The sequence below is a fragment of the Phascolarctos cinereus genome, unplaced genomic scaffold (assembly GCF_003287225.1).
Source record: "Phascolarctos cinereus isolate Bilbo 61053 unplaced genomic scaffold, phaCin_HiC Scaffold_5;HRSCAF=322, whole genome shotgun sequence".
In the NCBI taxonomy this organism is placed as follows: Eukaryota; Metazoa; Chordata; class Mammalia; order Diprotodontia; family Phascolarctidae; genus Phascolarctos; species Phascolarctos cinereus.
Genome location: NW_027555958.1, coordinates 242,330,120 through 242,346,585, shown reverse-complemented (window position 1 = coordinate 242,346,585; position 16,466 = coordinate 242,330,120). Strand labels below are relative to the sequence as shown.

Genomic DNA, 16,466 nt, shown 5'->3' with positions numbered 1-16,466 from the left:
TCATGCTTTGTGTTAATATTGGTGGTTTTTATTCACCGTGGAGATTTTCTCTGATTTAGTGTATGTGGTGGATAATTATGCACTTGTATTTACTTAATTAATAGTGTCACCAAGAAGAAAGCTAACTTCCCCTTTCCAAAGTACTCAAATTATACCATATGTGTTTGGTTTATATTTGAATTAACTTCTACTCCCATCTATCCTTCTGCAGTCAACACGAAAGGATAATTCCCTTGAATAATGTATTAAATTGTACCAGGGGTTTTTGCATCACTATATTTCCATAAATTCTATTCCAGAATGCTATTAAAGCATCCAGGCAAGGGTGATTTCAAGGTATAGATAAGGAAGCCTGACATTTTCACATGAATAGAAATGAAATAGTGTCAAAGAGGCCAAGATAATTGGGAAGAGTGATTCAGACAACATGGCTCCAGAAAGTTAGACTCTCCTGTCAATATCTGTGTAAATAGTTTGCTTGAGAGAAAGAGGGCTGAAGGAGATTGGCTCAACTAAAGATTGGGAACCCAGGAAAGAGAGTTTTGAATTATGCAAGCTCATCAGGTGTTGTTGCCTTCCAGGGACGTGGTGGAGGTTCTTCTAAGGAATGATGCATTGACCAATGTGGCTGACTGTAAAGGCTGTTACCCTCTTCACCTGGCAGCCTGGAAGGGGGATGCTCAGATAGTTCGATTACTCATCCACCAAGGACCCTCCCACACCAAAGTCAATGAACAGGTCGGAAGAAGACTTTTCATGTAATCTGACTATAGGAGAATGTGGTGGGAGGGGATGTTTTATTTCTATAACCGCAGTCTTGGTTTATTCTTCTTGGACACAATGCTACTTCCTGTTGGTAAATCTCATTATCCTTGCACATTGTAGTTATGTGGGCATATGTGTAGACTGTGAGGAAGGAGTATGCTTCTGGCATGTAGATTGAAAGGCTTTATCTTTTTGACAGCTCCTCTTTCTATGCCTACTCTTCTTGCCAGAGCTGAAGAAATCCTTTTCTCTATTTCATAATACTGTTTGAAAGAGGAAATTATGGCTCTTGGTTGTTGAGAATGTAAATAAAACTACATCCATTTACTATAATACCTTCACCCCCATTTTCCTAAGTCCCTCAGCTGAGTAAGTAACTGTTGGTCTGTAGCATTTAAGTTGATATTGTTCCTCACAAATAAGCCACCCAAACTGAGAGAGGTCTCATCCTCGTGGAGGAACAAACATACAAGGTATCGTCTTCCAGCAGTGGCCTTACAGGGTTGTGCTAAGCTGTTAGAGGTGTGGCATAATTTATAAGAAGGAATCTTAGCCCTTAGGCACGAGAAAATTAAGACAGAAGAGCTTTCAGTTTGCATTATATTGAAATAATAATGACTAACATTTATATAGCACTTTAAGGTTTGCAAAGCACTTGACATGTTCATTTTGATCGTTACAACAATCATGTAGGTACTGTTATGATCTACCATTTTACAAATGAGAAACTGAGGCTGAGAGAGGTTGTGTGACTTGTTCAGAGTCACATGGCTAGTAAGTGTCTCAGGCAGGATTTGAATTCAGATTTTCTTGACTCCGAGTCCAGCACTATCTACTGGGTCATCTAGCTGCTTCCTTGGTGCTTATATATGGCTGTTAGCCAGTTTTCCATTCACTTTGAGATTATAGTGTCTAGGTGTGGGTCATCAAAATTTGATTAATCCTTACTTTCTTTTTTAACATTTAAGGGATAACTACTATTAACAAAGTATAAGTTTTATTATATTGTTTTAGTCCCAGTGGCTGATTGTTAATTCTCTTTTGCCAAAGGGCACAGAGGAGGAAGTTTATTTTTAATTGTTCTTCCTCAGTTTTTAAATGGCTACACAAATAATATCTCTTATTTAAGAAATGTTCATAACTTTTCAATCCTTTCTGTCCTAATTTTTACCTTGGAACTTGGATCCTGGTAAAGCTAAGTAATTGAGTTTGAAACCCTGATCTATGTCACAGCTTTATCCTACTTTGATCATCCATGGTAGGTAGAGATAGGGGGGTGGGGGTAGGGAATAGTTTGTGAGAATGGGATTCCAGTTCAATGTTATGAAAATCTGTCTAACAGGTCAGCACTAGAGTAGGGCTGGTATCTTAAGAGAATTGCCCACCATTCCTTGGGGAACGTGATGGATTTTGATAGTCTTTGCAAATGGAAAAAGTCAATTAACTGGTCATTACATTGATTTGTTTAGAAACTATTAATGTGATGGTTTCAGTTGACTGCCTATACAAATGGGGTGATTAGTGGTGACATGAGGTACCATGGAGGTTGGGTTGCTGTGATTTCTTTTCAAGGTACCCTGGTGAATCTGATTTCGCCCTTGGGGCTACACATTACTTTATTGCTGTATTTCATCCATTTTATCATCACATTTTCTTTTCCTCTCCTTTTTGTAGAATGCTCTTGAGATCAAAGAACTCAAAAAGTACGGCCCCTTTGACCCTTATATCAATGCAAAGGTGTGTACTTAGCTGACAGGATTTCTCTGCATCATTGCTCCGAGCTGCACCCAGTCGTGGGTTTCCTCTTGCTCCCACTCTCCTGCTCAGGCAGTTTTCATCATCCCGGTTGATGGCTGCTGTAGTCATGTCTCCTTCTGTTCTGTTTCTGGGGATGGTAAAATGGTTTAAAAAATCCAAATCACCCACTGTAGAGCTGTCAACTATTAAAGAAAAATCTGAACAGCTTAAAATCAATAAAGGTGGGGGGAGTTAGGGCACAGTCTCTTTAATTTGATGCTAGGTTTTAAAAATTGTTGTTAGAAAAATCCATGTACTTCAAGGATAATTAGATAAATTAATATTCTTAATAAGCACAAATAATGGGAGGCTTTTACCTGCTGGAACATTTTCTTCATGTCTTTTTGGGATCTGATTTCCATATTTCTTTCCAATGTGAGGGATGCTTGATCTGTGGCTCATGGTGGGGGTAGGAGAAAAAGGCCATGGGTAGCCTCTTTTGGGACTCTTGCCTGCTTGCTCCCTCAGTCTTGTTTTGTTAAGTGTGTACATTGTGTCTGGCTTTTAAGCCTCAGTCTTCTGTCTCCAGTCTTTGTTTGCTTTTCTTTCTGCTTAGTCATTCTTGACCCACAAAAAAAGCACAAAAATAGATTACAAATCCCCATGAAAATTGAACAGCTGATGACGTGGATCAGAGAAGTTTCTTAAGTTACTCGACGAGGCCATCAGCAGAGAGAAGATCAATGAAAAGGGACACATACCATATTTAATTGAGTTTTATCTGTTGTTGGGCTGGAAGCAAGTAATGAGTCTGTTGATTTATGTTGGGATGTGGTTTTAAGTGTGTCATGCTCAGCTGACTTTACCATTTGGAGTCTCTCTGGCCACCACCATTTTTCCCTTTGAGCCCAAGCTTCCTCAGTCATAGCGACTCTGCTTGACCAGAGATTTTATTTCACACAAGATCTCTTGTGTAGAAGAAATAAACCAAACTCTGGTTGAGTCATAATGTTGCCCATATTAGCTACCTTCTGTTTCTTCTCAGTGAATTTTCTGAAGGGAAAGCAGGTATAAACTAATTTTTACGTTTCAAAGGAGCTGAGAGTAAATTTCATGTTCTCATTTTGTTAAGGAGCTATTCAACATTGATGATCTCTCTCTCCCTCTCCTTCTTGATAGCCATTAAGGATATTGAGATTTTTCCCAACTGATCGCAATGTAATCTAGAGAGACTGTGTCACCAGGATTCTTGGGATATATAGGTTTTTCTTACAGTGACATACCGGGTACAGCTTTGGGAAGACCCTTTTGTCCTTGTATCCTTTTCCATTTTCCATATCTTGTGTTTTAAATATTTTTGAGATCTGGCCTCAAGCTGTGGACAGAAAGTTCATTTCTCAAAAGAATCTGGGAATCTGGTAATTTTCATGATGGAAGTTTTTAAAAATGATACACTTAAAGTGAGAACCACATTCAGAGAACAGAGGTCAGGGATTTAGAAGTATTTCCTTTTTGTGGCTAGTTTAGTTACTAAAGCATACGATCAAAAGGAAGTTTTAAAGAGACACTGTGGTTTTGAAAATACTTTCTCCTGTCACTTAGATTTAGCCTGCATAGCTAAAGAAGGGCCTAATTAATGAAAAAGAATGAGAGTGTGTCCTTAAGTAACACCTTGTTACCAAACTGAAAAAGCAATATAGTTATTAAAAACTGCACTCTGAAAGATGAAAATAATACATATTGGTTTTAGGGTGACAAATTGGAATGGATTCCAATAGCTACACCATAAACAGAACCTTCTTGCACTATGCCTGTGATTGTTTTCAGTGATCTACTTGGGCTGTCTGAGAGTCATTTTGCTAAAATGCATTTTGCTTTTTTGTGTCGCTCAGAGGTGTCAGACATGGAGCCCACATGAGTGAGACCCAAACCTGACCAAAATATAATTCAGAAATAGTTAACAAAATAAATAAAAGTACAGTAAAATGTAGATGCATCACATTTTAAAACTAAGTCAATATGTGGTCCACAGGGATCCTTATGTATGATTTAGTGGCCTCTGTTTCTATTTGAGTTTGACACTGCTGCTCTACATAGTTGCATGTAGAGATGAAGAGTCTAATGTTTTTTTAACACAAATGGAATTTTTATTAACATTAATGTTGTGCTTAGAGCCCTGCCTATTTGCAAATAGCCAGAAGAAACCTTTCAACATTGATAATACCTATGTGAATATAGAACTGTTTTTTAAACAATTCAGTCATACTAGAATATCATAAAATTGCCAGAAGGAGGAACTGTGTTTTAAAGTAGCAGATTATTAAGGTTTGGAAGGGGGGGGCGGAGCCAAGATGGCAGAATGAAAGCAGTGACTTGCATTAGTTCTCCCCCAAACCCCTCCAAATACCTATAAAAAATGGCTCTAAACAAATCTAAAGCAGCAGAACCCACAAAAAGACAGAATGAAACAAATTTCCAGCACAAGACAACATGAATGGTTGATCTGAAAGGTATATCGCACCATGCTGGGAGTGGAGCGCAGTGCGGTATGGGCGTGCAGGCTGCAGCAAACCTGGAGCAGGCCTCAGAGGACTGAATCGCAGGCAGCTGTGGCAGCTTCCAGACTTCTCCACCCATGAAAGCAAAGACAATTTAGAAGGTCAGTGGGAAAAATCTGTTTCTGTGGTGCTGAGAGAGGAACTAGTTCTCAGAGCCAGATGCAGAGCACAGAGTGCAGAGTGCCAGGGCGGTGGCTGCCTCCTGAGCTTCCAGCCCACAGACTGAGGGGGAATCCAGTGGCTGATCAGAGAGGGATTGCAAGGATCCCTTTGCCAGTGCTGAGGTAGGAATCTCTTGCTTTGCCTGTGCTTGGATCTGGGTCACAGTTCCGGGCAGTGGTCCTGGGGCGAGGAGGAGTGCTGGCATGGTGGAGCTTGTAATAGCTGTGAAGAGAAAATCTTCCTCACAGTTGCAGGACAGAAAGGAGTGCTTGTGGTCACTGATAGACCAGAGCACAGACCAGGAAAGGAGTAAACACCTCGCCCCTTATCATACCACCTTGGAAAAACTGAAAATTTACAGGTCTCTACAAGTATCTCTGAAAACAGCTGTACAAACCCCCGAAGTTTGGGACAGTACATTCTCCACATTGGAAGTAGACTCTTACCTCAACAAAGAGTTTAAAACTTAAGTAATTAGCTGGGGCCAAGAGCAAGCAGTGCAAAAAGAGTCAGACTATATTATCTTACTGTGGTGACAAAGAAGATCAAAATATACAACCAGAAGAAGACAACAAAGTCAAAGCTCCTACATCCAAAGCCTCCAAGAAAAACATGAATCAGTCCCAGGCCTTGGAAGAGCTCAAAAAGGATTTTGAGAAGCAAGTAAGAGAAGTAGAGGAAAAACTGGGAAGGGAAATGAGAGTGATGCAAGAAAATCATGAAAAACAAGTCAACAGCTTGCTAAAGGAGACCCAAAAAAATACTGAAGAAAATAATACCTTAAAAAACAGCCTAACCCAAATGGCAAAAGAGGTCCAAAAAGCTAATGAGGAGAAGAATGCCCTAAAAAGAAAAATTGGCCAGATAGAAAAGGAAGTCCAAAAGATTACTGAAGGAAGTGCTTCCTTAAAAATTAGAATAGAGCAATTGGAAGCTAGTGACTTTATGAGAAATCAAGACAGTGTAAAACAAATCCAAAAGAATGAAAAATAAAAGAGAATGTGAAATATCTCATTGGAAAAACAACTGACCTGGAAAATAGATCCAGGAGAGAGAATTTAAAAATTATTGGACTATCTGAAAGCCATGATTGAAAAAAAGAGCCTAGACATCATCTTTCAAGAAATTATCAAGGAAAACTGCCCTGATATTTTAGAACCAGAGGGCAAAATAGAAATTGAAAGAATCCACCGATCTCCTCCTGAAAGAGATCCCCAAAGGAAAACTCCTAGGAATATTGTAGCCAAATTCCAGAGTTCCCAGGTCAAGGAGAAAATATTACAAGCTTCCAGAAAGAAACAATTCAAGTATTGTGAAAACACAATCAGGATAACACAAGATGTAGCAGCTTCTACATTAAAGGACCACAGGGCATGGAATATAATATTCTGGAGGGCAAAGGAGATAGGATTACAACCAAGAATCACCTACCCAGCAAAACTGAGTATAATCTTTCAGGGGAAAAAATGGTCATTCAGTGAAATAGAGGACTTTCAAGCATTCCTGATGAAAAGACCAGAGCTGAATACAAAATTTGACTTTCAAATACAGGACTCAGGTGGAACATGAAGAGGTAAACAAGAAAGAGAAATCATAAGAGACTTATTAAGGTTGAACTGTTTACATTTCTGCATGGAAAGATGATATTTATAACGCATGAGACCTTTGTCAGTATTAGGGTAGTTGGAGGGAAAAAATTATATGTATGTATGTATGTATGTATGTATGTATGTATAGATAGACAGAGGGCACAGGGTGAGTTGAAGATTAAGGGGTCATTTCTGGAGAATAAAATTAAGGGGTGAGAGAGGATTATACTTGGAGAAGAAGAAAGGGAGAGGTAGAATGGGGTAAATTATCTCACAAAAAAAAACCAGAAAAGAAAAGTCTCTTACAGTGGAGGGGAAACGGGGGAGGTGAGAGGGAATGAGTGAATCTTGTTCTCATAGGATTTGGCTTACGGAGGGAATAACATACACATTCAACTGGGTATGGAAATCTGTCTTACCCTACAGGAAAGTAGGGGAAGAAGGGGACAAGAGAGCAGGGGGATGATAGGAGGTCAGATTGGGAAAGGGGGTAATCAGAAGCAAACACTTCTGAGGAGGGACAGGGTCAAAAGAAAGAATAGAATAAATGGGAGGGCAGGATAGGATTAAGGGAAATAGAGTTAGTTTTTCACATGTCTGCTATGGAAGTGTTGTATATAACTGCACATGTATAACCTGTATTGAGTTGCTTGCCTTTTCAATGAGGGTGGGTGGGGAAGGAGGAAGGGAGAAAATTTGAAACCCAAAGTTTTAAAAACATATGTTTTAAAAAAAAAGTTTTCACATGCAACTGGGAAATAAGAAATATAGGAAATGGGGTACAGAAGTCTATCCTGCTCTACAGGAAAATAGAAGGGGAAGGGGATAGGAGAAGGGGGGAGAGATAGAAGGGAGGGCAGACTAGGGGAAGGGATATTCAGAATGCATGCCATCTTGGGGTGGGGGGAGGGGTGAGAAGGGGTGAAAATTTGGAACTCAAAATCTTGTGGAAGTGAATATTGAAAAATAAAAATAAATTTATATTAAAAAAAAGGAAAAAAAAAGGTTGGGAAGTATTTTTGAAGTTATTTCATCCTCCCACCTGCTTCAAGAATCTTGCACCGTTGATTATAGGTAATCATTTGATTTACTTTGGGATACTTTTATTGGTGAGAAATTTACCACTTCAAGAGGCAGCCTTTTCCATTTTTGTTTAGTTTTATTTGTTTGAAAGTTCTTCATTATGTTGAACTGAAATATGCGTTCTAGTAATCTATAAGTCCTAATTGTGTTCGGTAGAGCAGCATGTAAAAGTCATCTTCTTTCTCCGAATGACAGCCCTCCAGACATTGGAGAACAGTTGTTACATAGCCTCTGAGTCTTCTTCTTCATGGTAAACCTCTTTTCTTTGTGATAAACATCCCTAGTTATTTCCACTACTCCTTCAGCGACAAATTGCCCCTCAATATCCTGCAGAAAGGTTTGCCTAAGTGTGACACAAAGACACTAGTTTACAAGCTGAATCATACTTTAGGTGTTTGGAAGAGAGGAGACTCTGTTATGTATGTTCTTCTATTGATGGCTACTATGATAATGCCCCCACATAGTTCTTAGCTGCTAGTAATTTGTATTTGTATGTTATATCTCCTCTCTTGACCAATGACCACAGATAAGTAGTTTTAACTACTCTGTAGTTTTTTGTTTTAAATTTGAGGATGTCATGTTTGGAATTTATACTTTAAGGGGAAGGGGTCACCAGATGCCAAGATGCATGGCTTTATATACTATGCATATATATAGTTCATCCTCTCTCTAATTCTTCCAAATACTAAATTACAGTTAGGCAAATAGACAGGTGGTCTTCCAAATGGCAGATGGGTAGGAATGGGAAATTTGTGAAGGAGAATTTAGAAATTATGGTGTTTAGAAGTATGGTGTTCATGTTCCCATGTTACCACTTCTGTTTCCAGTTTTTGATTCACTGATTCTTGGAATGCTTTAGGGTTTGAAGTTAGTACTTAGGATGTGACTTCTAGAGGTTTCAGGGCGTGCTTAGTTTTAGAAAACTGTCATACCCTTTACATCCCTATATTTTTTAATGGTTCTCATTGGGTTCTTGATGTTTGACTGACTTAATGGTTTGCTAACTCTTTTACTCCAAAGGAGAAATAGTGTTAATAACAAGGACATTCAGATTCAAATATCTGTATGAGAGAGAGAAGGAGAGGGAGAAGGTGAATGTTTGACCACAGGCATCAGGTATCTCCTTTTTCCTGGAGCATGAGAATATTACTTTCTGTCTTTGAGAACAAGAGAGCTATTGGTGTTTGTCCCAGTGACCAGTGTTGAGAGAGAGAATGTAAATTGCTTTCTACTAATGGTAAATGAAACTTGGTTCTAGTGTGGCAGCCTTGAGGCAAGTTGGGTGAGTGCTGAGGGTTAAGAAACAGGTAGCATCATTTCATCTGCAAAAGAAATCCACAGGAGAGCTTTTGGTTTTCTTTGCTGTATGTTTTTATAGTCTACTTGCTTTGAATTGATTGGCAACTGACTTGTGCTTAAACAAAGAAAAATTAATACAGTAAGTAACAGAACCCTGTTTCCTCTAGAGTAGATGGACTTTCCTGGATGAAAGTTTCCCTACTCAAACTGTGTAGGGTTTGTATTTATTTTATTTTGATGAAAGAGGAATCACGTGACACAAGTTACACGTAGGCTTTGCTTTCTCATTGTAAAAAGGGACTTTCTATTTGCCAGTTTGGAGAAGGCTAAACCAGAAAATAGACCTCATTACAAAGTCATGAAGCCAAGATTGCTATCTATGACTGGAGGCACAAGCTGCCAGGCAAGGTAATGGGTCATGTAGTGGATATAAAGAAGCTTGGCCAGGTTTCAAAAAGACTAGGTCCCTCCATGAGGCTGATTGTGAGTGGCACAGTATGGCTGAGCAGAAAGAAGCCAGGTGGCCCCAAAGATGCTCTCCCTTCAGGCAGGTGTGCTGCCATTGGCAGGCATACAGACAGACAGACACACATACACACACATACACTCTCTCACACTCTCTCTCTCTCTCTCTCTCTCTCTCTCTCTCTCTCTCTCTCTCTCTCTCTCTCTCTCTCTTTCTTTCTCTCTCTCTCTGTCTGTCTGTCTCTCTCTTTATGTGCTTCTTTGAGTTTAGAGGCACTCAGTGCACTAAGGGGCAGACTCTGTTGGTCATTGACAGAGGCTGGTGATGATGATTGAAGTACACCCCAGCAGCTACTTCACTTGAGCCTTGTTTGAGCTTAATGTTTTGTTTTCTCTGCACCCTATATTTATCTGTGTGCATTTACTTCTGCTTGTGGCTGCTTTTATTGCTTCTTCTGTCCTGATTTTCTTCATTGTAGTTTATTGGTAAACTCTAGTCATAGAGGTCCTGTTCCTAGCAGCTCCAGATCTTTCTGGGTGACAATGCAGCTGGAAAAAATGATGCAGTCAAATGCCATATCAAAAGCAGATGGAGTTGCATGCATGGTATTGGGTAACCCTTAGAATATGTTTTAACATTATTAATAGAATTAAAGCAATTGTAGAGGTTTTTATTTTTACAGTTTGAAAGGTGCAAAATAATGATTTTTTTAGCCATGCCCCCCTTTCTGAAGCACTGTCTGTCTCTCAAAGTTGCAAAGCTGGTAGATGAATTTTAAAAATTCTTCCTAAATCACCACAATAAATGCTTTGCTAAATGTTCCTAAGAAGTCACATGGAAATTCCTTTTTTTCCATGTCATACAGTTATGCAGTATATGTATATATATTTTTTATTGGAAGAAAATAGAAAAGTTGCAACACAGTTGGAACAACTGATGTTTTTTGGATATGTTAGCCTAATAAATGCTTCTGAAACTTCTTCCTTTTTCCTTTTCTGATTATGCTCTTTAGATAAAAGTGAAATTGGGGTTGAGGGGCAGGTCTGAATTTGAATTAATATAAACATTATGTTGGTATATTTTGCACCTTGCAAACAACTTTGAAAAGTCTGATTTTATCTTCTATGTAAAATTGTTCCTTGCACTGCTATTTTATGATAGATATTGCATGTATTAATTGGTTCAGGCATTTCCAGTAGAAGCAGTGCAGTAGTCAGGGATCTCTGAGTTCCTTTTGCATTTAGCATCATTTCCTGTCATCATCCCCTGTCCTGGGCGTCGTCTCCCTCCGTGCGTCCCCCCTACCTCCTCCTCTGGCTGTTGGCTGATGTGTAGAATGATTAGCACTGTTCTTCTGGGTGGTTTCCATCCTTAGCATTCATGATTGGTTTGCATGCTAGAAGCCATATGAAAATGCATAGCATTTCTGTAAATGCTGGAGATTAAGACAAATGGGATGGCTGACAAATTGAGCATCAAAATAATGTAGTTAGATAAGTACTGTATTGTAAAACTGATTGAAGTTTAAATTAAACTGATGGTTGTGATGTTGTTGTACTTGATCTGTACCAGACTTCTATAGAATCTCTTCTATGCATATGCTATCTTTTTCATTCTGCACAAAATATGGGAGAGACATGGTCAGTCACATCCATTTGAAAATACTTAGTAGATGACTGCTCTTCTTTTGCAGTAGGGAATTCATAATTTAGGTAAGAATGTCACCAATTGGAGTGGTCAGTGTGGCTTGACGAGTTCATTAGGAACTGACATTTGTGGGTCATTAGAACTGGTACATGCCTCCAAGCCAAGCCATATTGACCACTCTAATCAGTGACACTTACCTAAATTACGAATTAATCACTTCAGAAGAGGTGCAGTGAGGATCAATCACTTACTAAATATTTTCAAATTAATGTGTTACAGAAATATTTCTGCCATTTTCTTCATTTAAACTTCAATAGTTTTACTAGTGCTATTTCCATCTGATGCCCTTTTGTCCATGTCATTAAGCCTACCTGATTATGCCGGTCTCCTTTTTTAACTCTCTAGAACAATGACAATGAGACGGCCCTTCACTGTGCAGCTCAATATGGCCATACTGGGTGGTGAAGGTCCTCTTGGAGGAACTAACTGATCCCACCATGCGCAATAACAAGTTTGAGACACCACTGGACCTGGCTGCACTCTATGGGAGGCTGGAGGTGGTGAAGATGCTGCTCAATGCTCACCCCAACCTCTTAAGCTGCAACACTAAGAAACATACTCCTCTGCACTTGGCTGCACGAAATGGTCACAAAGCTGTGGTCCGTGTCCTTCTGGATGCTGGGATGGATAGCAACTACCAGGTAGCCACGATAATCTTCAAATTTTAAGGGTCTTGGCTTCTACAGTAAAGGCTTATGCTTATGGGCTGTTATCATTGGATACATTTAGAAAAATGCTTTCACTCATTTTAAAATTAAAATGTGGAACTATTTGCTAATAAGAGATATATCCCTCCTTTCAGCTTGTTTGGGTTAGGTTCTTTTCAGTGGACAATTCCTGAAAACTTGTCTCTAGATTTGAACATAATTTGCTCTTCCATTTGAACCAATCCCCCCCCTTTTTTTTTTTGCTTTCTGAATGTTGGGATTCCTCTTTTTACTACTTCAGAGCCCATAATTCTTGGTAAATTCATGTTGTTACTATGTGACATAGTAAAGTGTCCTCAGAGCTTTCCTACATAAAGGTATGGAATGAAAATCCAAATTTATTTATATGTACTCATCTTTCAGAATAATGCCCAGTGTCATAATCTTTACATGGATCAAGTTACTGCTAAAGTGGAGGTGAATTCAGTCCTCTGCACTCAGTCTTCCTCCAGCACTTTTCTCCCTTATGATCCTTGTACTGTGGGCTTTATAGATGTGTGTAGCTAGACAGCAAGTGGAGCGGGTGGGTCACATGTGGCCCACTGCTGTATTATCTCACATGCCAAAGATAGGAGCCATGTATAAATATTGTAAAACAGACAGAGAAAACTAAAAGAGAAGATTATGAAGAGGAGTGAGTGAGTGAGAGAGAGAGAGAGAGAGAGAGAGAGAGAGAGAGAGTGTGTGTATGTGTGTGTGTGTGTGTGTGTCTGTGGTGTATTTTCCTTTGTGTCCCCTCTGTTGGCTTTAATAATTTGGAATTTCTGTTTGTCATGTAAACCCATGCTAATCTCTGGGATCATAATTTCTGACTATGTCTTGCACTGAGTTCTTGTTTGCTTTACAGACGGAGAAGGGCAGTGCTTTGCATGAGGCTGCTTTGTTTGGCAAGACAGATGTGGTTCAAATCCTGCTGGCTGCAGGTGAGAGGTCGGCAGTGCTCTTGTGTACGGCATGTCAGGGTCGGGACTGAACAGCGTCTCAGGAGGGGGTTGATTTCCACTGGCTGCAGTTGAACCCAGTTCATGTGTGTCTGCATTTGTTTGACTGTGTAAGTGTAAGACCTGTTTTTGGATAGCTGGATTAAATGACTTTAGAGGATAACCATTATTTCTGCTGGAAGGTTGATGTAAGTGAACTCGAGTCTGGCTGTTATTGGAAGCTGTCTTGAAAATTCTCATTCTCCTGCTCCTTCCTGTGTATATCTCTAGGAATTGATGTGAACATAAAAGATAACCGGGGGCTAACTGCACTAGACACTGTTCGAGAGCTTCCTTCCCAGAAGAGTCAGCAGATAGCAGCATTTATTGAAGGTCAGTTCATGGGCGGGAGGAGAAAGAAACCCTCCCAGTGAGGCTGTTGGGGATAGGACTGAGTGGTAAACCCGGAAACTTCTTTGCTTCAGCTGTTTTCTCTGTCTTTGTAGAACACATGACTGGGAAAAGAAGTACAAAAGGAGACAAATCTATCAGAACCCAGTCACCGTTTGTCCCTAATGTGGACTCAACATCCCTGAAGTCTCAAGGTGAGCATGGCTCTGTCCTCCAGTTAGGGCCTGGGGTGGACCAAATGTAAAATTTCCCCTTCTCTGCTTTGGAGTCCCCAGGTCTATACAGTAAGTATAGCTTTTTGGTGTGATGCTGCAAGACCAATATTCATCCTATTAATTAACTATTAATTATGCTTGCATGTAGTTTAAGGGTACATTTCTTGATGCATGGCATATCTAAACTTATATTGAGCATATTTATTTCCAATATTTATAATATTGAGCAGGTTTATTGTCTGTGTGCTTCAGGCACTCTCTCTTTTGCCTGCTTTGTTTCTCAGAATTAATATGTGACCTACCTGCTGCCATGTAGTCTAGGATGGGAGTGTGTTCTGTCAAGCGCAGGGTGGGGGTAGGGGGAAGTTGATGGGGAAGGAAGGGATAGAAATAAGACAGTATAACAAAAGCCAGGTGGTTGAGGCTGGATTGTACTTGATGAAAATTAGTTTTGAAAAGTTACCTAATCCTTGCTGTTATCTGCCACTAACTAGAAGGTTAAGTTATTTAGGCCATTTCCCTGCTAACCAGAATTCAGATAGGTAGATTTTCAGAAAAAGATAATGCGTATCCTTCATTACTAGGCCATTCTATCAACTGTTAATTGTTAATTGTTTTAGAGTCTCAAGCTTGTGATTGTATTTGCTTAGGGCACTCTGAACTATTATGTTAAGAGAGAATGTTGTGAGTCCCTGGTTAAGTTCAAATTGAACTACCTAGTGGCTATGGCAATTATAAATCTATGAAGATAACTGAATAATTACTAAGCCACTTGACTTATAGGTATGTCACCTAAAACAAAGACAGAGCTCTGGCAAAATGAAAAGACAAGCATTTAACTCAAATGTAATACTTTATATGCGTCCCTATTACAGTTCATCTTACTATATTTTTTGTTTTGTTTAATCTTTTTGGTTTTTTTGTATCCCAGTTCTGTTGTCCAGCATGATATTGATCCTGTCTAGCTTTGTAAATTCATAAATTTGATAAATATCACCTGCCCTTTCAAGTCATTAATAAATTAAGGTAGTATATATTGGAAAGAGTGGTAGACTTGGAATCAGAGGACTTGGGTTCAAATCCTGGTTCTGTCACTTATCTTGATGGGCAAGTCTCATAACTTTTCTGAATCTTGATGTCCTGATCTATAAAATGAAGGGTGCTTTTTTTTTTTAAACCAGTTTACCTCTAAGGTCCCTTCCAGCTCTAAATTTGTGATCCTATGTTGAACAGAAAACCAAAGACAAAGGATACTTCACTAATGACACCCTTCTAGGTTAGCAAGAGTACGTTCATCTATCACCTGTCTTTTGATTCAGTCATTCACTCAGTCTCAGATCTGTCTAACTCTATTGTTGTCTAGCTCACCTATCTCTATCTTGCCTAAAAGGATATAAAAACTTTGTCAGATGCCCTTTTGTATTCAAGGGCTATTACACAGTGTTCAAAATTCTGCTGATCCAGCAATATAGTAAAGTAGTCCAAAAAAGGAAAGGGTCTAGTCTACCGTGATTTGTTCTCAATGATTCTGACTTCACCGCTTTCCTTCATGAAGTGCTCACAAACTATCCCTTCAATAAAGCGTTCTAGAATTTTTCTAGGAATTGAATTCAGGTTCACCCTTCTGTAGTTTGAAGTATACATCTTGTTTCCCTTTTTGAAAATTGAAATTTTTGTCCTTCTATACTCTTCTAATACCTTTTGGACTCTATTATATTTCAAAGGGCACAGGCAATGTGATTTAGTAATCAAATCCATAAAGTACTTTTTTTTTAAAGGCAATTCGGGTTAAGTGACTTGCCCAGGGTCACACAATTAGTAAGTGTCTAAGGTCAGATTTGAACTCAGATCCTCCTAACTCCAGGGCTGGTGCTCTGTGCCACCTAACTGCCCCCAACAGAGTACTTTTTAACCTGCTGTTTTAATTTCTCCAGGAATCTAATATTAGAACTAATTTATGCTAGCTAGGTGCTTTCATACTATTTAACTTATTTAGGGTTTCAGTTCCTTGTTAACCTTTTTTTGTTCTATCATTCCTAGTGTAATGATTGTTCTTCATGGCAGAGAAAACAGCTCAATTCCACGAAGATTTATTAAATGTGTACTATATACAAAGCATTGGAGATACAAGGATGAGATCAAAATCGTCTTTGACCTCAGGGAGCTTACATTTTGTCATAAAGCAAAATAACAGATGTGTAGTTCTCTTTTTTCTCTTTCATTCACCGCAAGTAGTGATGACTCTGTGTGTGTGTGTGTGTGTGTGTGTGTGTGTGTGTGGTTCAGTACTTCAAACATCTGTGATAATATCTGGCTCATTAGAAAGAGTGCTGGATTTAGAGACTAGATTCAGTTTCATATTCTGTTTCGGTGGCTCTTTGTATGACTTTCAGCAAGTTATGTAACTTCTCTTGGTCTCAGTTCCTCATCTGTTAAATGACGGGGTCAGAGTATGTTTCTACAATCCTTTTTAATCTATGATCCTGTGATCCCTCTGCTTATGCAAATTGCATCCCCTCCATTCCCTGTTAGGTGCTCTTTTTGTTTTAGTTTCTGTGTCCAAAAATATTCATTATCTGGTCAATTAATAGTCAGTAAACATTTATTAAATGCCTATTATGTGGCTACACAGAGTTAAATGCTGGGGATCCTAATAAGAAAAGGAAAGACAGTCCCTGCGGTCAAAGAGCTTACCTTCTAATGAAAGTAGGTAAGACACTAGAAGAATCTAAAAAGCAGAGGGAGGGGATGCTAGAGGGTAGGGTAGGGGAAGAGGGTAGGGAAGAGGGCCTGAAAATTCTGAGCCCTCTACAAAAGGAGGCTTTGGGAGGAGTTTTTTGGTTTACC

General features: G+C 39.2%; 1 protein-coding gene across 1 annotated transcript in view; it reads left to right on the top strand.

Moving 5' to 3' along the window:
• The window catches only part of ANKS1A (ankyrin repeat and sterile alpha motif domain containing 1A), a 244,726-nt gene that overhangs the window by 94,436 nt on the left and 133,824 nt on the right, over positions 1-16,466 (top strand). The window contains 7 exon segments of the mRNA XM_078155409.1: positions 582-738; positions 2,440-2,502; positions 11,712-11,760; positions 11,763-12,007; positions 12,921-12,996; positions 13,285-13,386; positions 13,500-13,598. Of these exon segments, the coding sequence (XP_078011535.1) occupies positions 582-738; positions 2,440-2,502; positions 11,712-11,760; positions 11,763-12,007; positions 12,921-12,996; positions 13,285-13,386; positions 13,500-13,598 (791 nt within the window).